At 39.1% G+C, this 22801-nt stretch overlaps 1 protein-coding gene across 1 annotated transcript; it reads left to right on the top strand.

Moving 5' to 3' along the window:
• The first annotated feature begins 158 nt into the window (after window positions 1-158).
• Window positions 159-15734, top strand: C15H11orf58 (chromosome 15 C11orf58 homolog). The gene is made up of 5 exons (XM_041730415.1): window positions 159-372; window positions 5577-5660; window positions 9195-9255; window positions 11481-11590; window positions 12298-15734. The coding sequence occupies exons 1-5, from the start codon at window positions 310-312 to the stop codon at window positions 12526-12528; spliced, it is 549 nt and encodes a 182-aa protein (XP_041586349.1). The 5' UTR covers window positions 159-309; the 3' UTR covers window positions 12529-15734.
• The last annotated feature ends 7067 nt before the right edge of the window (window positions 15735-22801 follow it).

Here is a 22801-nt window from a genome sequence, read left to right as displayed (position 1 = left end):
TTAGAGGGCACTCCCGCCACGCAGCGCGATCTGCGCCGCTGGGCTTCCTGGGAATTGTAGTTTCCGTCCCCCGGCTCATCCCTCTTGTGCAGATCGGTATGAGGTGAGCCCGAAAACTACAACTACACGAATGCTCCGTGAGTGGCGAGTAGCCGCGGCGGTGACGACTGTGGCGGAGAAGGCCTGGAGGGGCTCTGCGTTCTGGAGTGGCGCTGCTCGGGCCGGGGGCAGGTTGCAGGCTGCTGGCGCCGCTGCTGAAGAGAGAACGGCGAGGGGGTTCGGCGTTTCCCGCCGGGGGTCCCAGCAACGATGAGCGCTGCCAGGGAGTCCCATCCGCACGGGGTGAAGCGTTCGGCCTCCCCAGACGACGATGTAAATAACAATGGCGGAGTGGATAAGGGTTGAGGCCTACTAAAGGCTGGGGTAGGCCGGGAAGGGTGGTTTAGGAAGGAGGAAGCGTCTGGGGTGGCCCTAAGGCGGAGGGCCGAGGGGCAGGAACCTGGGAAACGTCTCCTTTCCTTGATTACGGTTGGAAGGTTTGAAGAGGTCGAGATCTATATCCTAAGAGCTAGAGACCTGCGTAGGAGGGGGAGGAGGGAGGGGAGGTTGTCGAGGAAGGACGTCCTGAGGGGGTCTGGCACCGTATGATGAAGCTTCTTTGTCGGGCTCTTCTACTTGAGATAGGGATGGCGGGATCCTTCGCGTTCGAGGTTTAAAATGCGTCCGTGACAATGTCAAGATGTTGGTACACGTCCGGACAGATTTTCCGGCCGGAATCGTTTTTTGCAGTGTCCTGTTAAAAGAGTAAGCCGATGATGGTATTGGACCGAAAAAAAAATTGCCCCAGAGGGGGTAATTTCGTACTGACGCAGGGTGGTGAGGTAGGTCTAGGATGTTGAGACCTTAGAAGCCCATTTTGATTTCAGCGCCCTTCCTCTTTTTTTCCTCCCCACCCTAAGCTTGTCTGCTTCAATAGCAAACCACTCATTCCTTAGAGTAGCCCCTTAAATATTTACTGCCATGCCAGGTGTTGGGAATCCAAGGATGAACCAAGCACGGTGCGTGCTTATTAGCCTAGGTCTGTTCTGTGTGTTTGTCCTAGCTCTTAGCGCAGCGTCATGGAGACCTGCAGTAAACGGAAAACTAGGTCCTTCATACAATGGGTAAACGCCATGGGGAACGTTGATGGAGAAATTTGGGGGACGAGGAGGTGGGGGCATGGAGAGGTCATCTTTTAAGGATGATAAAAGAACGGCATTTCGTTTTCAATTGCTGCTTAAAGCACTATTAATTGCTGGAGACGTAGAGTCATTTTTATAGTGCGGTTCAGTGCCTTTCGTAATAACCTTACTCTGTGAACCGTTAAAAGCTCACTAAAGACTACTAGTGCCTGAGTTGTAGCAAAATGAGGTGATAAGATCCACCCTTCTTTGGACGGGTGGTGGGTTTAGGACCACAATGCCAAGGCTCTTAAGTTGAACCTAACTCTGCAGAAAGACTAGTAATCAGTAAGGATCTGGGGATGCATAATTACACAGTGAGATGTATCCGTGCCCTGTGTTCTTCCCTGCTACCGGCTCTTAGGTCTTTTCTTGTTAATATGGTAATCCAGCACTTGCCAGGCGTTTATCTAAGGCATTTGAGTAACCTGGGTGCCATTTTAAAAGCTATTACATTATTTTCCTCCTAGTATTTAACTGTGACTCGATTTGTAGAACGTCAGGCACCTGTTTTGCTGGACTCAAATATCCTTTAGCTTCGCAGAAAACTCTTGATGTTAGGTAATTCAACAGAAAGTTAAAGGGATTGTCATTAACTCTACAGCTTCTGTTGGGATCAGTTTAAGATGACCTTTAAGACCTTTTCCAGTCTTATAAGCATTCTCTTTTGAAAGGTTATAGTTGCAAATCAAGATTAGGTCCTGCAACTTTAATACATTCTAAAAATGACTATGTTGCTAATTTAAAGTGCAAATAGAATAACTTGTCTTTTGATGGTGTTTTTTTTAAGTCCCTTTCTTTCGTGTGAATATTACTTTTACTAGTAATTGGGAGTTATCTTTACTTGTTTTAAAGACATGTTTAAATACTATATGCAAAACTTAAAAATATATTTTTGAAATATACATCTAAATTTTAGAAGATCAACTAATTATAATTGAAGTTGTAGTTGGTCATCAATTTCTAATGAACATTGACTGCAGGTAAAAGATAATCAGTTTTTTTGCCTACTGACTTCACATATAAAATGGAGATAAAACATTTTGAAAGATATTAAAAGTAGATATTAACACGGAGTCTAAGAGAATGCTGACAATATTAGAAGCAAATTCTAAGAGTTACTAAGTATGTATTGGGGGGTAGGTAGATTGACTACAATTCTATAGTAAAAGGTATTAGTGATAACTTATAAATTGCCTCATTGGTTTGTTTGAAGTGAAGAAATGAAAGCTCTTTTTCAGAGTGTAGGAGAGAGGTTAATTTTAGTAACCGTAGAGACCCTCTATCAGGCACCCATGTGCTTTTGAGAATGCAGCACTTGGACAGGGTGCTTGCTCTTATTCACTAAGGTCTTTGACAAGGAAGAACCAGAAGGACTTGATTGGGGGAAAAAAGAAATTAGGATTAGATATGTTAAGTGATAGGATTATTTATGTAAAGACATTGAAGATACTTGCTCTTGTAATAGAAATAGTTTGGAAAAGCTTTGGCTTTTAGACATTTTTTTTTAACTTGATTCCATAAGTTTTATAACTAGTTCAGAAACTACTTTCACATATTCTCTCATTTGGTCATGTATAGTATGATGTGGAAAGAGCAGAGAACTTAAGGCAAGAAGGTCAGAGTAAGTCACTTAAACTTTTAAGTCACTTTGTCTCTTATTTGTTCTTATTTATTAAATGGACTCTTGAGAACATAAATGAACAGTCATTTGTAAGTTGTAAAACACTATGCAATTCTTAGGTGTTATTCTTAAGACAGTCTTTTAAAGAAGCTATTCTAGGTAGATAAGGAATGAAAACGAAGTTAAATGCCAGGTCCAGGCTCACGGAACACAAGTGATTCAGTGAGAATCAGAACTTAAGTTTCACTAGTACTTTTTTTTTTTCTTAACTATGTTCAGCCAGAAATAGTTAAGAACTAACTGGCTTATAAAAAAATACGAGTTTTCAGGTGGAAAGAAGTAGATTTGGAAATTAGGTAGACAAAATCATGAAAGCATATAAGCTCCCCACCAAAAGGAATTTAGTTCAACCACAAGTGCGTGTCTGTGTTGTACAAATATTTTTTTAACTTTTATTTAAATTCAATTGATTAAGATATAGTGTATTAGTTTCAGAGGTAGAGTTCAGTGATTCATCACTTGTGTATAACACCAGTGCTCATTACATCAAGTGTCCTCTTTAATGCCTATCACCCAATTACCCCATCCCCTCACTCCCCTCCCCTACAGCAACCCTCCATTTGTTTCCTATAGTTAAGAGTCTCATGGTTTGTCTCTCTGATTTTATCTTATTTTTCCCTCTTCCCTTATGATCCTCTGTTTCTTAAATTCCACATATAAGTGAAATCATATGATAATTATCTTTCTCTGACTTATTTCACTTAGCATAATGCCCTCTAGTTCCATCCATGTCATTGCCATTGGCAAGATTTCATTTTTTTGATGGCTAATATTCCATGTACAAATACTTTAACACTCATCCCAAGAGAAATGGTCACCACTGTTTCTTTTATATTTTCTAAGTCTTCTACAAATAATTTCTGGAAGAAGAAAGATAGTGAAAAACAATTTTAATGAAAATTTTAATATGCATATAACCCTAGCAAACCCAAATTTTTATTATACATTTTCCTGATTTTCATGACCTTTACCCAGAATGGTTAGCATCCTCTGAATACAGCTAACTGCTTGTCAGTTGTGTGTAAAACTGGAACATATAATTTCAGATTTCAAATAATTTCTAATAAATTTTAGCTTTATCATTATTTGTAATTCTAGCATTTGCATCATCAAAATATAATACTTGAAGAATTTAAACCTTTGTGCTCATAATTTTCTGTTGAAAGAGGGTCATTATCTTTACTCCATAACTGCAAAACGTTTTCATTTTTAGATATAAACTCAATTAGAATGATCAATCCAATGAATGTTTTCTTTCTATATTCCTCCCAGTCACCTTTGTATACACATCTTTCTTTAGCACTTATCCAGCTTCAGATCCTATCACGTAAATTTTGGTGTAAAGATACCATAGAAGATGAAGCAGTCACACTTTTTTAAATTTTTTTTTTTTTTAAGAAAAACAGGATAGTCCGAGCTCTTAAGGTGCAGTTGAGATCAAGTCCTCCCTGTTAAAGACTCTCTAGACAAGAGTGCCATATTTTTTTTCTTATCTTTTTTTTTCTTCTTTGTCTCTTGTTGATTCCTGAGTTGGAGAAAAATCATGTAGTGTTTCATCATCCAAAAATTCACAATCTGATTTTTGCATATACAGTTAATTTTGCCATTACCATTAGTTTAGGGTACACTACCTATCATTATGCATTCACCTGATTTATCTAATAATTATGAAATGACTTCTGTCAGTTTCCAGTTTTTATCCAGTCGCCATTATGGGTAGAGAGTCCAGAAAAATTCTGGACTCTCAACTGTGTCCATGAAAACTGGAAGCATACAGTGGAGGAGTGATAATCTTCTTGAAGGATGATGCACTACCTTGGACAATAGGATGAGAAAACTCTTCCACCATTTTTCTTTTTCCTTATTTTAGTCATTTTTAGCATAGTTGGCAATAACTAATGAATCAATGAGGTAATTCCTATGTTTGTTTCAAGATGTAAGGAAAAATATCACTAGGACTCCATAGTATTTCTAAGATTTGTAAAAGGGCTCAACTGACCATGTAACTGACCAAGGTAGAAGAAGTTTTACTCTTTTTGAAAATAGTTTTCTGTTTGTTCTTTGGAAGACCTTTAAGAAAGAATAAAAATCTTAACATATTAATCTTTACAAATAACTAGAACTGCATAAAAAAGAAATTGAAAACCTAAAATTTGGTCCATTAGACTGTTGTTCCATGGTCCTTTAGAATATCACTAAAGCCAGAGTAACTTTAAATAACAATGGTTGGCAGCCTCTGGGTTATAAATCCTAGGTACTCTAGGGCCTTGCAAGGCTCTAGAGTAGGTCTCAAAATGTGGTCCCCACATCAACAATATCGTCCTACCTTTGTTAGAAATGAAATCCTTGAGCCCTATTCAAGACTCACTGGATCTGAAACTCTTGGGGTGTAGCCTAGCAGTTTGGGTTTTAACACACCCCGCAGGTGATTCTCTTAAGTGCAAACTTGAGAATTAGAGCTCTGGCTGCAAAAGAACTAAAGGATTTGGCCTTGAAGTAACAGAAAAGGAGTATATATTGAGTATGATGCATATACTTAACTACCTAAACAAAATCAGTGTGCACTGTTTATAGTTAAAAATGATGGTGGGGGAGGGGGACCTTGGGAGTTACAGACTTGAAATCTTTCAATATTACTATGCAAAAAACTAATTGGCTAATTTCTTTTGCAGCTTGGATCTAGCAATTGGGAAGCAGCAGACTTAGGTAATGAAGAAAGAAAACAGAAGTTCTTGAGACTTATGGGTGCAGGAAAGGTAAGCATCAAATAGTATGTACGTTAATCTTTCCTGTGAAAATAAAATCCTTATTTTGTTTGTTGAGTGAGCCAGACTGAATGAATGTACTTTGATCCCATCTTCCTGCTCTGCTTGGGAAATACAGGTGACCTAACCAAGCACTCTTAAAATGTATAGTAATTCTTTTTTTTTTTTTTTCTTTTTTTTCTTTTCTTTTTTTTTTTTTTTGAGATTTTATGTATTCATGAGAGAACAAAGAGAGGCAGAGACCTAGGCAAAGGGAGAAGCCGGCTTCCTGCAGGGACCCTGATGTGGGGCTCTATGTGACCTGAGCCAAAGGCAGATGCTCAACCACTAAGCCACCCAGGTGCCCCAAAGTATACTATTTCTGAACCACTTCTAAGATTCTTAGTGCTACTGGGGCAGTAAGATTTAGAGACTGAATAGAAAATAATCTTGGTTTGAGGGGACTCCTTAGGAAGAAAGGTTTATGATTTGCTATTTGTTTAGCCTAATGACTTAGTAGAAGTCATTTCTGGAAAGACCAGTTGGTAGGCCTTTCATATTTTATAGTTCCCTCTAGCCCTTGAAGTAGAAGACAAGCCTTTATCAAAAACTTAATTTTAGGGGCAGCCCGGGTGGCTCAGTGGTTTAGTGCCACCTTCAGCCCAAGCGCTAAAGGAGATCCTGGAGACCTAGAATCGAGTCCCACATCGGGCTCTCTGCATGGAGCCTGCTTCTCCCTCTGCCTGTGTCTTTGCCTCTCTCCCTCTGTCTCTGTGTCTCTCATGAATAAATAAATAAAATCTTTTTTTAAAAAACTTAATTTTTAAGATGTTCAGTACATTTTGAAATCCCCTTCAGTTTGATTAACATATTAGGATATACAAAATACAGGTGCCAGGAAAACATCACCTATTGGGGAAAAACCCTTCTTGTTCCTAGCAATAATTTTTACATGCAAATACAGTTATCTCTAGATACTTACTTTACTAAAATAAGAAAACCTTTTTTTTTCTCTCTTTTAAGCTCCTCACAATTAAATTCAGCCCTTTGTTATTCATATGAGAGTCATTCATGCATTTTACCAACAATTATTGAGTGTTTAAAACAAGCCAGGTAAAACAAGCTAGGTCCTAGGGGTCACATAAATCATTATACATGTTTGGAGCCATCGTGTAGTAGGGAAACCAGATAATTTAGAATTATAATTGCTATGAAAGAACTGTGCACCTACTGCTGTGGAATCAACAGACAGGGGTAGCTACTTCTGTGTTCTCTGTTAGTTAGCTACTAACATAGGCAGATGTTAGTGGTACAAGAAAGCGTCCCAGAAATAGAATTGGTGAAACAAAGAATTAGCCAGACTAGAACAATCGGGTTTAGGATTGGGAAAGATCATATAACTACAGTAAGACCTGTACAAGAATGCATTTTTATAATATCTTGTTAATCCAGATTTCCCAATAATTTTGTGATTTATCATAGAAAGTCTGAAGTTTGTCTTGATTCATGCAAATAAAATATTTACTAAGACTATATGAAGTAAGTAATAATTTAGGAGACATGCTCAACCTAGTAGAATGAATACTCTTTGAGTACTTAGGAAAAATACTCTAAACAAATAAAGTGTATGAAATTTAGTTACCAGTAGTCAAATACATTTCATTAAAAATGTGGAGAAGAAAGAACAGATTAAACTATTTATTTTATTTTTTTTATTTATTTATTTATTTATTTATTTATTTATTTATTTATTTATTTATTTATTTTAAAGATTCATTTATTCATTTATGATAGAGAGAGAGACAGGCAGAGACACAGGAGGAGGGAGAAGCAGGCTCCATGCCGGGAACCCGACACGGGACTCAATCCTGGGACTCCGGGATCGCGCCCTGGGCCAAAGGCAGGCGCCAAACCGCTGAGCCACCCAGGGATCCCTATTCATTTATTTATTTTTAAAAGATTTTACTTATTTATTTATGAGCGACAGAAAGAGAGAGGGGCAGAGACATAGGCAGAGAGAAAAGCAGGCTCCATGCAGGGAGCCCAACGTGGGACTCGATCCTGGGTCTCCAGGATCATGCCCTGGGCTGCAGGCGGTGCCAAACCGTTGCACCACTGGGGCTGCCCCAGATTAAACAATTTATTTATTTATTTTTTTAATTTTTATTTATTTATGATAGAGAGAGAGGCAGAGACATAGGCAGATGGAGAAGCAGGCTCCATGCACCGGGACCCCGACGTGGGATTCGATTCCGGGTCTCCAGGATCGTGCCCTGGGCCAAAGGCAGGCGCTAAACTGCTGCGCCACCCAGGGATCCCCAGATTAAACAATTTAAATTAAAATTGACTACCTATATGTTAGCTGTTTATATACGTTAAATTCTTTCTTAGCAAGGCCAGCATTGTAGCTTTGATCTTATATGTAGGCTGTTTAGATTTATTCTGTTTTGTGGCTGTGAAGTATATTCCTAGCCCTAGCCAACTACTGTGAATATTTTATTGGTTACAGGAGAACCAGCTAAGAGAAAGTGAATAGACCAGTGCACTACTATCATCATCTTCAGATAACTTAGTGCATTATACATTTTCAGATTTTAATAGTAGAATATATTCTGCAGTCTAAAGCGGCATATTGAGTCATTGATTTGCTGATAATGGCATGTGAGGCAGTTAAGTACTAATGCTTGAAGCCTTGAAGCCTTTCAGTAGTATCTTTGGGTGTGGAAAATGTGTCTGTCATCCTTTCACAATAGGAAGATTTGTTATGTACCACATCTTCACAGGTGATTAGTTAAGATTACTTTGCAAAGTCACATTTAATCTCACCTTCACTATTTTAGTGAAGAATTTCTTTACCTTATAAAACTAAGTATGAACCATAAAGAGTGGATTACAACTGATAATTGAGAGTAATTATGTACCTTGATCAATTAGTAACATTGAATCAGGATTTATTTGTTTATTTTAGAAGAATTAGATTGTTTTAAATTCTGTTCTTTTTGACAGTTTAAGATCGGGTATTGTAGTCAGATAACAGCTGGCTATTTGTTTAAAGATCTATCACTTTGTCCATTATAAGCCTATTAATTTCTTCATTTTTATCTACCTAAATAATTTTCATTTGCTTTCTTTGTATGAAATGTGCCTGAGACATCAGAAAGAGGAGGTGGGAAAATTAAAGCAACTCATTTGCCTTTTAGAAAAGAAAATGTTTATATCAACTCAATTTTTTAGTTATCTATCCCATTTAAGATTCCAGCCTGATGTCTACATTCTCTCCACTCCTGTTTTCTGCTCTATTTATGTATTTGTTTTAATGGTACTTAGAACTTTCTAACACAGTATAATTTACTTATTGATTTCAGTTCCCCTCCTTATCTCTACCTTTGCTAGAATGTAAGTTCCATAAAGACAAGGATGTCAATTTAATTGTTTTTCTTCACTGTATCCAGAAGCCTGCAATAATATTGGGCACATTAGGAGACACTCTGTAATTATTTTAAATTAGTGATCTCAAATTCTAATACATTTTCTGCTTTCTTATAGAAAGAACATACTGGCCGTCTTGTTATAGGAGACCACAAATCAACATCTCACTTCCGAACAGGTAAGAAAGTAAAACATAATTTAAGAGATGGTGTTAGATTTGGAATATGAAATATTTATATATATTTTGGGATATTCTCTGTATATATTTTTTAAGATTTTATTTATTCATGAGAGACACAGAGAGAGGCAGAGGGAGAAGCAGGCTCCATGCAGGGAGCCGAGTGTGGGACTTGATCCCAGGACTCCAGGATCACATCATGAGCCAAAGGCAAATGCTCAACTGCTGAGCCACCCAGGCATCCCTCTCTGTATAGTTGCTAATGATGAAAATCCTAGAACTAGAAATGTATATGTAAACATGTATATGTAACAATTAGCATGTACTGTAATTTTTAAAGATTAGAGAGTATATATATATATCAATTATATTCTAAGAAACTGACCTTTTTCTGTCTTCAGAACATATATTTAATTGTAGTGAGCTATATGCCTGCCTTATCTTGCCAACTGTTATGTAATATGTATTTATGTACTTTTTACATTATAAATTAACATACAGTGTTATTCTTGGCATATTGGTTTTGAATTTATTCACTAAGGTTTTTTTTTTGAAATCTTTAATAAAGAATACAAACTTATTACAAAGCCTGAAAAAATTAACTTAATCTTAAAGGAAAATTTTTTTTTTTTTTTTTTTTATTTATTTATTTATGATAGTCACAGAGAGAGAGAGAGAGGCAGAGACACAGGCGGAGGGAGAAGCAGGCTCCATGCACCGGGAGCCTGATGTGGGATTCGATCCCGGGTCTCCAGGATCGCGCCCTGGGCCAAAGGCAGGCGCCAAACCGCTGCGCCACCCAGGGACCCCTGCGCCACCCAGGGACCCCAAAGGAAAAATTTTTAAAATAAAAACTAAAAATGAAAGAGATTGGATTTGAATTCAGGCTACTGAGAAATGAAATTTTCTTCTATATAAAATTGATTCTAATCTTGGACTTAATAAAAACAGGACATAATGACCTGGTTCGTATTGAACAAATCTTTTAATTAAGTTATTTAAATTAACTTTATACTAACCTAGAATATGTAGCACATTTTAGAAATTACTAGGTCTTTTATTTTTCAAGACAATTATTTCAAATTTATTTGCATTGTTAGAAAAGGCAGAAGGGGGATGCCTGGGTGGCTCAGTGGTTGAGCATCTGCCTTTAGCTCAGGGTGTGATCCCCGGGGTCCTGGGATCCAGTCCTGCATCAGGCTCCCTGCATGGAGCCTGTTTCTCCCTCTGTCTATGTCTGTGCCTCTCTGTCGGTCTCATGAATAAATCAATAAAATCTTTAAAAAAAGAAAAAGAAAAGGCAAAAGGAATCCCTGAGCTTTGCAGAATGGAAAAATATTTAACTGCATTTATTCTTTCAAACTGTGGACTTTATGAATAAAAATAATGCAAGCATTATTTTGTGATTAAAATGAAATTTCTTTTATATTTACAAAATAAAATGGCATATTCAGCTTTTTAAAGTTTTATGTAGAGAGTGTGAGAGCACTTGCAAGCAGGGAGAGGGAGAGAGAGAATTTCAATAGACTCCCCACTAAGAGGGGAACCCAATGTGGGGCTCCATCTTGGGACCATGATCATGATCGTGACCTGAGCTGAAATCAAAAGTTGGATACTCACTGGATTGAGCCACCCAGACAACCCCTCAGAAAGCTCAGATGGTATTAGTAATGTTCTAGTTCTAAATAAGTTATGTTGTTTCAGTAAATGGATAGTAAGAAAGGCATGAATTAGAGCCATTATTTATTTGACCATTTTCTGAACAGAATTGCCTGCCTTTTCATTATATATCTTGCTCAGAAACAGAAACTTTTGTTTGTTGCTGGTTTTTTGAATGTAGGAGAAAACTCACTTTCAGGTTAACAGTTATTCATTAGACTATAAATAAGCAGTATTTAAAGCCCAAAGTTCTTAGTGATTAATATTTATAATATCTGAACTTTAGGCAGTTCTGAGACTTATGTCTAGTTTAACTTATCACATAGAAAAATATAGGTTCTTCATCTTTTATAAATACTTTTGTAGTTCAGAGGGTTGGCTACCAAAGAAGTAATCATAAATACCTCCTTAAATTATATCTATTAGGTAACCCATCCACAAAATTCGTTGTAAAGTTAGAGAAATCAACCCTAAATATAATAGCATTTGTAATATGGGTTTTCTTGTGTAATCAAATGTTTTTATTAATTTGACTGAAACATAACCAAAGTACACTGGACATGCAGGGGAAGAAGACAAGAAAATTAATGAAGAACTGGAGTCTCAATATCAGCAAAGTATGGACAGTAAATTATCAGGAAGATATCGACGACATTGTGGACTTGGCTTCAGTGAGGTAGTAATTAACATTTTCACTAAAGGGGAAGATAATTTCTAAACTGATAATCTTTATTTCTGTTAGATTACTCTAGCAATCAAGAATCCTATGTAGAAAGCTTTCTTTTTAGTTCTTTAACTTTCTGTGTGCCCAAATAGGTCTTTGTAGAGAATGAGATATTTTTGAGTTTTACAAATGTTTTCTGATAAAAGCTTAACGTAAATTCTGCTTAGATGATCATGATGGCCCATCTTTAATAGCATAAAAACAGGAAATATTTCATGTAAGTACTAATTTAGGATCTTTCTCAGTTTTCTCAGTGCTCTCTTTTCATACTATACGTGCTGGTTAATTACAAAGTAGTATAATATGTAAAACATTGATAACTTTTCCACATTTCCAAGGGTCAGTGATTAATTTGCCTTATTTACTTTTAAAAAAATACTATTTCTTTCAGGAAGATGTAGTTTTCGAACTGGGGGGAAGGGACTCGGGTGAGTGGTCTTCAGAGCTGTTTCTTGAAATTCTACTTAAATCTTAATGGGTAAAATACACAGAGATTCCTGAGTCCTCAGGTCTTCCCTTGGCCGACTCTGATCATAATCGTCTCAAAACTTTGAATGGTAGGGAGTGGGCGTTGAGACGGTGACAAAAATTAGCGTCTTTCCCAGTTTTTTTACTGGGGTACTTGTATTTAAGAAGAGCCTGTTGGTTGATGTTCATAGGTAGAAGATCATGATGGAGAAGGTGATGTGGCTGGAGATGATGATGATGATGATGATTCACCTGATCCTGAAAGTCCAGATGACTCTGAAAGTGATTCAGAGTCAGAGAAAGAAGAGTCTGCTGAAGAACTCCAAGCTACTGAGCACCCTGATGAAGTGGAGGATCCCAAAAACAAAAAAGATGCAAAAAGCAACTATAAAATGATGTTTGTTAAATCCAGTGGTTCATAACTCCCAAACACTTAGTCTTTGTATTAAAAGTAAGCCTTATTGTTATAATGCACAGTGGAGGACTGCTTATAGAGCACAGACCTTTGTATTATAATTTTTAAAAAGGCCCTTTTAAATAATTACAAAGAGTGTTTGCTTTCAGATGCCATGGATTACACTTTTATGGGCATGACTATAACCATTTTTGTAAAGAGTAAGAGTTGTATAAAATAATAAATACAATACTCAATTTCCTTTCATATTAGCATCATCAAATTCTAATCTCACCTTTTTACCCTTCAGATAGTTATGGAGGAGACTCTTGTGGTAGCTGTTTCATCTTTTTTGTTCCTTCATATTTTTCTCTTATAAGTTTATCTGATACTGTGATGTGTTCATGAAATATATTCAGTTATTATACTTTGCTGTAGTAGAACTATTCGTCATGGATATTTCTGCTGCCAATAACTAAATTGTTTGCAAAAAATTAGGTACTTAGTTTATTCTTACTGATCAGCTCTACTCTTTTGGACCAAAGCAACATGAGAGCAAATACTTTCACACCTGTTAGGATGGAGTTGCAACTGTCATACGTTTGGAATGTTATGATCCCAAGCAGTCTTTATATAATTTGAATTACATTGTATGTTAGGTTTTTGATAAAATTTGGCCAATTTTTACAGAAGAAATTATTTCTCTGATCATTTGGTCCTATCTATTTAGGAATATGTAAAACTGGATTTTTTTTTTTTTAAGGTAATATGTGACCAAAGTTAATTTTCTTCCTAAGGCCTAAATAAAGAAAAAGCAGTTTCCCATATTTGGTCTGTGATACCTTTATCCTCATTATCTAAGATGAGGAATAGGCTTATTGAAGAAGCTGAAACAAATTTTCTTCCTTTTATCCCAATGCTGTTTGTTATCTTGATTATCAAATTACTAGAAAGTAGTATTGCTTTCTGATTTTATTGCTGCTTCTGTGGGAGTGAGATTAGAATCCTTTGGTGTTAAGTGGTTGACTTGTACAGCAGATTAACAAACTGCATTATGGGCTAGTGCTAATCCATGATCCTTAAATATTTGGGTCCAAAATGTTTCTAAGTAACATACTCGAAGGTGTGAGTCAAACATGTTTGCTGAATTTTTATATATCTAGAAACTTAAGTATGTGTTTGATATGTTGGATTTAAAAAAGAAATTCCTAAGTCACTTTGAAATTTAAAATGTTATGAGTACAGAAACTAGAACAGGTGATATCTGGTTGATGCAATCCATTCACAGATTAGACCCCCAATATTTGGCTTTTGATCTTTCTTAGATTGTTTTAAAATAGGTGCTACCCTACATAATAGATTATCAAGTCAGCGGGTAGTAGACAGGATATATAACATTTAATAGGTACTCAGTTTGAACATATTTGGCTTTATTCAAATTTCAGTTGCCTACACATTTTTAGATATCTAATTTCTACGGTTATTACAATGAAAATTTAAGTAGTAAATGAAGGCAGATTTATGTTTAAGAATGGAAGTGGGTGAGATCAGTATTATGTTTTAAAAAGTATTTTCATTAGTTTATTGTTTAAATGTGCTGGGTTGTTTATAAGTCTTGGTTCTTACTATGTAAATTGAAGATCCTTCTAAAACAACTGGAAGACCTTTTTCTTCATGTCCAAATAGAGACATTCTTATTCCAACTAATATATTATTGGACCATTTATGTAATTCAGGGTTGGAGTAAATTTAGGTCTGTTGGTCCATTTGGTGGCCTAGTGTCCCAGCACCACATTAAACATCATGGCTATCTTTTAAGCATGAACATCAGGGTTGTGGGGTTTTTTTTTTTCCTTATCAGATTTAGAGGACAAAAAAACAGGAAGATGCTTTACCATCTTGATATCCCTATTAAAGAATCAGGTGGGAAAATACACATTATTTTTGTGCAGTTGAAAGACTATTTAGGGCAAATTTGTCATAAAACTTTTGACTATCATTGACAGTTTCTTACCTGAAATACACTTCTCCCAAGTGTTTACCTATGCCAACGATTTACCAGTCTTTTTATTGAAAAGCTTTACAGGACCACAATTTCCAACTTTGTGTGTAATAGGTAAAAATCCTCAAATCTAATTTTTTTTAAGCCTGGGAGAAAATGAAGTTACAGAAGAAAGTTTAAAATGTTTGTTTTTCTGATTAAACGGCAGTTTGAGATCAGAAAGGTCACATTCATCAAGTAAATTTTGAAGAAAATTTTTCAACTGCCTGGTTTTAATGACCACTTCTCAAAGGGCTTTGATTTCATGATTTGGTTTCCACGACAACCATATCCTGGATACTTCCAATATCCAAAAACAACGTTACCTCTGAAATCACTAATTTAAAAATTACTTCTGACCATGACCTTTCTGTTCTTTTACACATGTTCAGATTAGGTCATTGTTAGTTTTCACCTGCTTCACAATCCCTGTTAGATTATTAATTGGTCTATCAATCTAGTATCACTGTTATAAGTATCCTAAATAATCCTCTCCAGTCATACCTTCCTGGAAAATCCCATCCTTAGGTGTATCCAGTCCAGTCCTCTACAGATTACATCTGGAGAAGACCCAGTATTACTAAAAATTAATGTTAACACTGCATGTTGTCAATACTGTTTTGTCTAGTCCACTCCTCCCATCTTCTTAGTGATTGTCTAAACCCTCTTTATAGACTTGTAACCCTCCATTTTTATTTAAGATTTTATTCCTTTATTAGCAAGCATGAGCAGGGAGGAGGGGTAGGGGGAGAAGAAGCAGCAGACTCCCCACTGCACGGGAAGTTCAACGCAGGGCTCAATCCCAGGACCCTAGATAATGACCTGAGCCGAAGGCAGACACTTAACCCACTGAGCCACCCAGGCGCCCCCCACTCCTTGATCTTAACATGGCCTTGCCTTCTAGCTTACATAAATAGATTTTATCAGAAATTCCTTCAGCTTCTGCCTTACAAATTCACAACCATAGAGAAGTTCCACTGCTTTAGGTCACAGCCCAGCTCTACCAACATAGTGAAGAAGCTGAGTGACCTTGGGCATAACTAGATCTCCGTGGGTCTCTTCCTTGTCTGCAAAATGAGGATGGCAATAGCAACTACCTTGTATGGTCACTGAGAATTCGATAAAGCAGGTTAAAATCTTTTCATATTGGTAGATCTTCATTGCTCAATAAATCCTTTGCATCTTCTTGTGAATCTAGTGCTTTTGATATCTTCCTTTGAGTCTTCAACCTCTTGCTTAATCTGTTGATTAAAAGGGGTCTGTTGACCCCTTTTCTGTCAACACTTGTACCCCCAGTATTTCACGTTTTATTTTTTATTTCACATTTTAAAAATAATTGTTCCTAGATAATATATATTTAAGCTGTTGTAATCCTACCTTATGCCTTCTACATCCAATTTTAATAACGTGCTTCTATCACTGCCTTCATCATGGTCATCCCCTCCTTCATTCATTTTAGTATGTTTTCTACCCAACCTTGACACAACTGCTTTGAAAAATACTTTGATCAAATCAATGATTCTAATTTTCCTAAAACATTAATTCTTTGACCTGTTAGCAGTTCTTGGCATTGTTAACCAGCAGTCTTCAGATAATATCCACTCTTGGGGTACATGAAGGAATTCCACAGAATCATTTTATTTCCACATGTTCTTCCTAAATTGATCTCTGAAAATTACCTCTCCTTTCAGGGTAGACTTTATCAGTAAAAGAAAAAGGCAATACCTCTTCACCATCCTAAACCTCACAAGGTTTTATCTTCCCAGTGGGAAAAGTCCTTCAAGTTTCCGAAAAGGGACAATTTAAAATGTTGATACTGAGGCCTGAATGCAAATCTCTCTCCAGTTTTGGGGTCTTTTTTTTTTTTTTTAATTTGACAGAGTGAACAAGTGAGAGAGCACAAGTAGGTAGAGTGGCAGGCTGAGGGAGAGGGAGAAGCAGGCTTACCGCTGAGCAGGGAGCCTGACATGGGGGCTCGATCCCAGGATCATGACCTGAGCCAAAGGCAGACGTTTAACCAACTGAGCCACCCAGGCGCCCCCAGTTTCTAGTTATATGTGGTGAATAAAATTGGTAGAGCTTTCTCTAAAGCTAATTTATTAGGGATACATTTTGATGAAGACCATATGTTTGGCCTAGATGCCAAAAAGAGTTCTGAGATGAGGGACGCCTGAGTGGCTCAGCGGTTGAGTGTAAGGTTCAGGTTGTGATCCCTGGTCTGGGGATAGAGTCCCACATGGGGCTCCCTGTTAGGAGCCTGCTTCTCCCTCTGCCTATGTCTCTCTCTGTGTCTCTCATGAATAAATAAAATCTTTTTTAAAAAAAGTTGTGAGATGAGTTCAAAGAGATATTGGAGAGAGTTTTGATTAGAAGGACCTGATATAATACAGCTTAGGCAGCTGTGTTTGAAAGAAATACTATAGAGTCGCCTGTCAAAATGAAGAGCACAGTTGTGAGATGACCACAATATTCCAGATGAGTACAGGAATGTAGATTAGGATATAACAGTGGAAGTAATGAGAACTTGATACTGTATGTTCTGAAGGTAGAGCCTCCAGTTTTACCAGAGGACTGGATGTAGCATGTGAGACAGGAGACCCTGAGTTTCCATTTACCTACATGAGGAAAACTGATGACTCATCTTTAAGCTCTCCCCAGGTATTTGCAGGATTTTCATATTGAAGAGGGGACAAATTACTTTTTTTTAACCAGATCGAATGATGTGTGTGAACCCATCTAGCTCTGCCAATGAAGATCATATGCTATAGTAGAGGGCTCTTCACATGCAGGGGCTTCCTCTCTTCCCTGCCACTCAGACTGGTCCTGCAAATAGCCTCACCTTGGAGAAGACACTAGGTAGGCTTCTCAGATCCTGCAGAAGCAAGCATTCTCTGTACTCTTCATTTGATATTCGCTAGTTTTTCAACTCTTTTACCTGTTTGAGAGTTACAAGTTTCAGATGTCTCCTAGATTTGTCGAAGCTGGAGTTTGCAGTTCCTTTTCTCATTCTCCTTATTGCTTTTGGGTGATTTTTTTTTTATTTTATTTATTCATGAGAGAGAGAAAGAGGCAGAGACACAGGCAGAGGGAGAAGCAGGGTCCCTGCAGGGAGCCCAATGTGGGACTGGATCCCAGGACTCCAGGATCACGCCTTGAGCCGAAGGCAGACGCTCAACCGCTGAGCCACCCAGGCACCCACATTTAGGTGATTTCCAAAAGAAGAGAGAAGTAACTTCACTCTTCTGTCTCCAGACTGGAAGTAACTACACACTAACTTATCACGCAAATTATCACTGCTTAGACCCCCACCGGTTTGATTTCTGAACTTCAGCCCCCCAGCCCCTTCTCAGAAAGCATTCCACAATTACTTCATGCACAGGATAAGAACACCAGAAGAACACCTGCATGCCCCCTACAAGGTACGCCCCCCACAGACACCAAACTGCCTTCGTCTTCTCTTCATCTCCCCAAAATGCTCACTGTCCTCAAAGCTGCTTCAAGGGGAAAAAAAAATTAAAAAAAAAAAAAAAAAAAAAAAAAAAAGCTGCTTCAAGGAGCCAAACTCACTCTACTGAGCACAGTGCCTCCAGTGCCTTTGACCAGCACTGAGATGTTGCCCTCTCAGGCTGAATTTAAATGGAGACATTCTGTTTGCCACTCTTCACATTATGTGAAGCCATTTCTAAAAGGATTGTTATATTAGAAATAAAAGATCAGTCCTGAAAACTGAGGCTGACAGTTAATATAACCTGAAACTTAGCTTTGAGCTTCCAAACAGGAAGCTTTTCCTTTCAAAGCCAAAGGAAAACACAACTCATAATACCGCATGGTCTCTAGTTAAACTGGTTATGTGCTTGCTTTTACAAAGCAGGCCACTAGTATTAAGTTCCACGTGGAACTTAACCATGTGTGTATTAGACCAGTGGTTCTCAACCAGAAGGGATTTTGTCTCCCAAGGAACATTTGGCAATGTCTGAAGATATTTTTGTTTGTTGCTACTGGGAGTGCTACTAGTATTTAGTGGGTAGAGACTAGGGATTCTGCTACACATCCTATAATGTATAATGCACAGGTCAGACCCCACAAAAAAGAATTATCTGGCTCAAAATGTCAGTGTTGAGACTGAGAAATGCTATCAGGTAAGATGGGCTCCTCTTGGGGCTCGTGCCTTAAAGGGCCCTGCATACCACAAATACATATTTATCAAAGAGCATGTAGGTGCCTTTATCACTCAGCACCTGCCAGTCAGGGCTGAGATAGTACAGCCTCTAAAACCTTAAATATTTAACATTGTGACCAGGAAAATCCTCCACACACTTTGCTCTTTGTCCTTGAAACAAAAAGTGACTATGTCCAAAGTCCATGATGATTTGTGTGTTTTGCCACTGCTAATGTCAAAGACAGACACTGCTTCAAAGTATGGGAGAATTTGAATGGCAAAGGCATGTCAGTGAGAGAAAAACTAATTTATTTGTCAAATCCTTCTCAAACACATGTAATTCTTACATAATGTAGTATTGTTTCCTAGCAAGGAGAAAGAGTAAAAGGAGCTAGTAGCATTTATACAATTACACATCCCTTAAAGAGATAAAATAGAATATGGGGAAAATCAATTTTTTAAAGGGATAAAAGAATCTCCCCAAACAAAAGATATCCACTCACAGATTTGAGGTATCTAAATTCTAAAGTGAATAAAGACAAACTCATACAGACTCATTCTGTAAAAGTGCTGTGAACCAAAGATAAGTAAGTGCAGAGAAGAAAAGACACATTATCTTTAAGGGTGTAAAAATAAGACAGTTGACTTTTCAACATAAACAAAAGAAGCCAGAACACAATGTAATGATATGTTCAAAACAGTGGGGAAAAAAACAAACCACCAATTTAGAATCCTATCCCCAGTGAAAATATCCTTCAAGAGTAAAGATAAAGTTGTGTTGGCCAAACCACTCAGGGCTTCTGATCATTAAGAGAAAGGAAGCACACAGAGATTTCCACATTCAGCTCTCCTTTCTCCCTGAGGTCATTTTCCAACCACAAGTAAAGGAAAGTCATGTAAACAGCAGATTCACTAGAAGAAACAGAGACCAGCATGCAAGGTTGTCAAGGAGATTAGGATCTGACGAAGAGTACTGGAGATGGGGAAGCTGTCAAACCCCAAATCTATACAAAGGCACTCCCCCTGGGTCCTTGGCTGACTGCCACGGTCCACGGGGGATGCATTTCGAGGGGAAAATGGTACCAAATGCTGACCTCATACTTCCTACCTTTTCTCTGAATCTTGGCTCCCTACAGAGCTTTGACAACTCTCCAGTACCTTCAAAAAAAAAATTTTTTTTTTTCACTTCAGCCTCCTTTTTCATTTGTTCTCAGAGGGAAAGTTGATTCAAAGCCACCTTGTCCACCATTTCTAGAAGCAGAATTCTTTCTATAAAATATTTTGGAAAATAAAATGTTAAAGGCCTAAATAAATGAAGGAATATGTCATGTTCATGGATTAGGACACTCAGTATTGAGAACGACACAATTCTCTCCAAAGTAATCTATATGTAATACAGTCTCAATAGGAAAAAAATCCATATGAGGGTGAGGGGTGAAACTTGCCAAGTTGATTCTGAAATTTGTAAGGAAATGCAGAAGACAAAAATAGGCAAGACAATTGTGAAGAATAAGACAGACACTTGCTTTTCTGGGTATCAACATTTATTTATCTATTTATTAAAAGGCACTGTGCAAACAGAGGCTACAGAGTATGAGAAGTTGTTAGCAATTCGTTATGATCAATACAAGGCTCTGTGTCAGATACTTCCCGTGCTCCAGGGCACATCCTCTAGGCCCCCATTTTACCCTAGCTATTACTGCTCTGGGATCTCAACCTCACCTCTTGTTTGATGCCCTATGGCTTCTTGGCTGTCCTAATACAGGGTTCATATGGGAGACACATATGTGGGATCTGGAAATATGGGGGATACTCTATGGGGGGAACCTCTGGTCAGTGGGGGCTAGTAGAAAACTGGTCTTCTCGTTCATACCTCATATAATTTGGAGGTGTATTTTACTTGGCTCTTCGAAGGCCCCAGTGAGATTGAGCCCAAGTTTTCCCAGCGCAGTCACAGGTTGAAAAGGCCCTCTTCTATTGGTTTCTTCTCTTTTTTTCCACTCTGCTCCATAGGATCATTTTTCAAGTAAACTATCTTCTTTCAAGCCCTTGCCTTAGGCTCTGCTTTCTTAGGAGTAATCCAAGCTAAAACAGGCTTCATATTCAGAAACCCTACAAACCAACCAGGGAAAGATATGCAACCCCACAGAATGACAAAAGTCCTGACAGGTACTCTACCAAAAAAAAACAAAAACAAAAACAAACGGTCAATGAACATTTGAAAAGATGCTCAACATTTCAAAGAGGTCACTGCTGGTGTTACAAGTATATCAATGTAAAGAAAGGGAGCATCACTGGGATTTCTCTGATGCTGTGGCTGCTTATGTGCTTTTCAGCTATTGTCGTTCTTACAAGAACCTCAAACGTGAAAGGCTACTCAAGTACCACTGAAGAGGGCCCAGTGTGGAAGCACGTTTGGCATTCCTGACCGTGACTTTTGCCTGGCATCCTTGAATCCTTTCATTGCCTGATTCACAATTAGTATCCAATAAAAGTTGACTGGTACTCGAGGAAAAAAAAAAGAAAAGAAAAGATGCTCAACATCATTAACAATCAGAGAGATACTAAGAAATCTACTTCATACACATCAAAATGGCTAAAGTAAAAAAAAAAAGTTCTGTTGTGTAGATTATCTGTTATCGTAGAAGTTACCCCCAAACTTAATGGCTTGAAACAAGAAACATTGATCTCATGGCTTCTGGTGAGCTGGTGCCTCTCAGAAGTCATCCGGATGTGACCACCCCCAGGTCTGCCTGGAGAGGGGACCCACTTCCCAGCTCACTTCCATGGCTGCTGGAGTCGTCCAGGCTTTGGGCCTTCAGGCCTCTGGGAGCTAAGCTCACCACATGGCTTCGCTCCCCGCAGCGGCGAGAAAGCACGAGGGGATGCCAGACGGAAGCTAGTCTTCTCGTAACCTCGTGCTGGAAGGGACCTCCTGTTCTGTCGTCATCTTTTTATTAGACGGGAATTGCCGACTCCAGCCCACGAGCAGAGGGAGGCGCTCCCGCAGGGTGCACACAGCAGAAGGCAGAGATCACGGGGCCAGCCCAGGGGCCGCCGCCACAGCGACCACGTGCCACAACTCCCGGGCTGTGCGTTAACACTCCTGCTTTGGAAAACGGATTGGCATTTTCTAGGTGTTGAAGACCCGCTTAGCACCTGGCACCTCTACACCAGGGATACACCCAGAGGCCGGTGAACGCGTGTGCACCAAGAGCTACACACGAGACGCGTGCGGCAGTAGCACTTGTGCCAGCGCCCCGGGGGATGCTCAAGGTCCCTGGGCGGCAGCGTGGATGCCGAGCATGAAGGCTGAACAGCCCAACGACTGAAATAGGGGGACCACCACAAACACGACGTTTAGTGAAAAAAGAGCCAGACACAAAAGGCTGCATTCTTGGCCCGGCAGGGCGTGCGCGCTTCAGAACACGGACAAAACGAAGCTGGAGGACGGGTGGAGCAGGAGGCAGCGACCGGGAGGGGGAGCGGCGGCCAAGGGGACCTCGGGTCAGGGGTCAGGGACAGGGAGCAGTCACAGGGCTCAGCTCCCAGCAGCCTGCCTGCCCCACGTGGCTGCAGTGAGCAGCCGCAAACACCCTCGGCCCACCCAGCCACCCTCACCGCCCCAGAACTTCAACGAAAAGGTCAAGGGAATTTCCCTCCCCTTTAAATGGAATGAATCTTTCTTGGGCCCAGAAAGAATTATTTATCAGGTGTTCATGGCACTCGGGGCGCCTTTACGGGGCCCAGCTGTGCTCTGAGGCCCAACAGACAACTTTCTTCCTGAAAGCGCAGTTTATAGGCCAACTTCAAAGCCCAGGTCCTCAGAGCAGGGCACGAGGCTCCAGTTTGGGAGTCGACATCAAAGGGGCAGGCACAGGTTGATCTGATGTCAGGTGGACAGCCGCGGGGCTGCAGGGGGGCCTCCGAGGATCGCGGGGCCTGGCCCCTGGAGGGCTCAGGGAGGCAGCGGCAGTGGCACGGCCTTGTGAACCCCACTTCAAAAGCCCTGGGCCATTTTTACCTGCCGCAGGCACCTGTCTAAAATGGCAGACAGGGGCGCCCGGGTGGCTCAGCTGGCTGAGCGTCCAACGCTTGCCT

The sequence above is a fragment of the Vulpes lagopus genome, chromosome 15 (assembly GCF_018345385.1).
Source record: "Vulpes lagopus strain Blue_001 chromosome 15, ASM1834538v1, whole genome shotgun sequence".
Lineage (NCBI taxonomy): Eukaryota > Metazoa > Chordata > Mammalia > Carnivora > Canidae > Vulpes > Vulpes lagopus.
The sequence above is the reverse complement of the archived record's forward strand: the minus strand, read 5'-3'. Positions and strand labels throughout refer to the sequence as shown.

Coding starts and splice junctions, on each gene's coding strand:
- C15H11orf58 (XM_041730415.1), top strand. CDS start 310: ATGAGCGCTGCCAGGGAGTCCCATCCGCACGGGGTGAAGCGTTCGGCC. Junction 373..5,576: donor CGGCCTCCCCAGACGACGAT/GTAAATAACAAT, acceptor TTTCTTTTGCAG/CTTGGATCTAGCAATTGGGA. Junction 5,661..9,194: donor GACTTATGGGTGCAGGAAAG/GTAAGCATCAAA, acceptor GCTTTCTTATAG/AAAGAACATACTGGCCGTCT.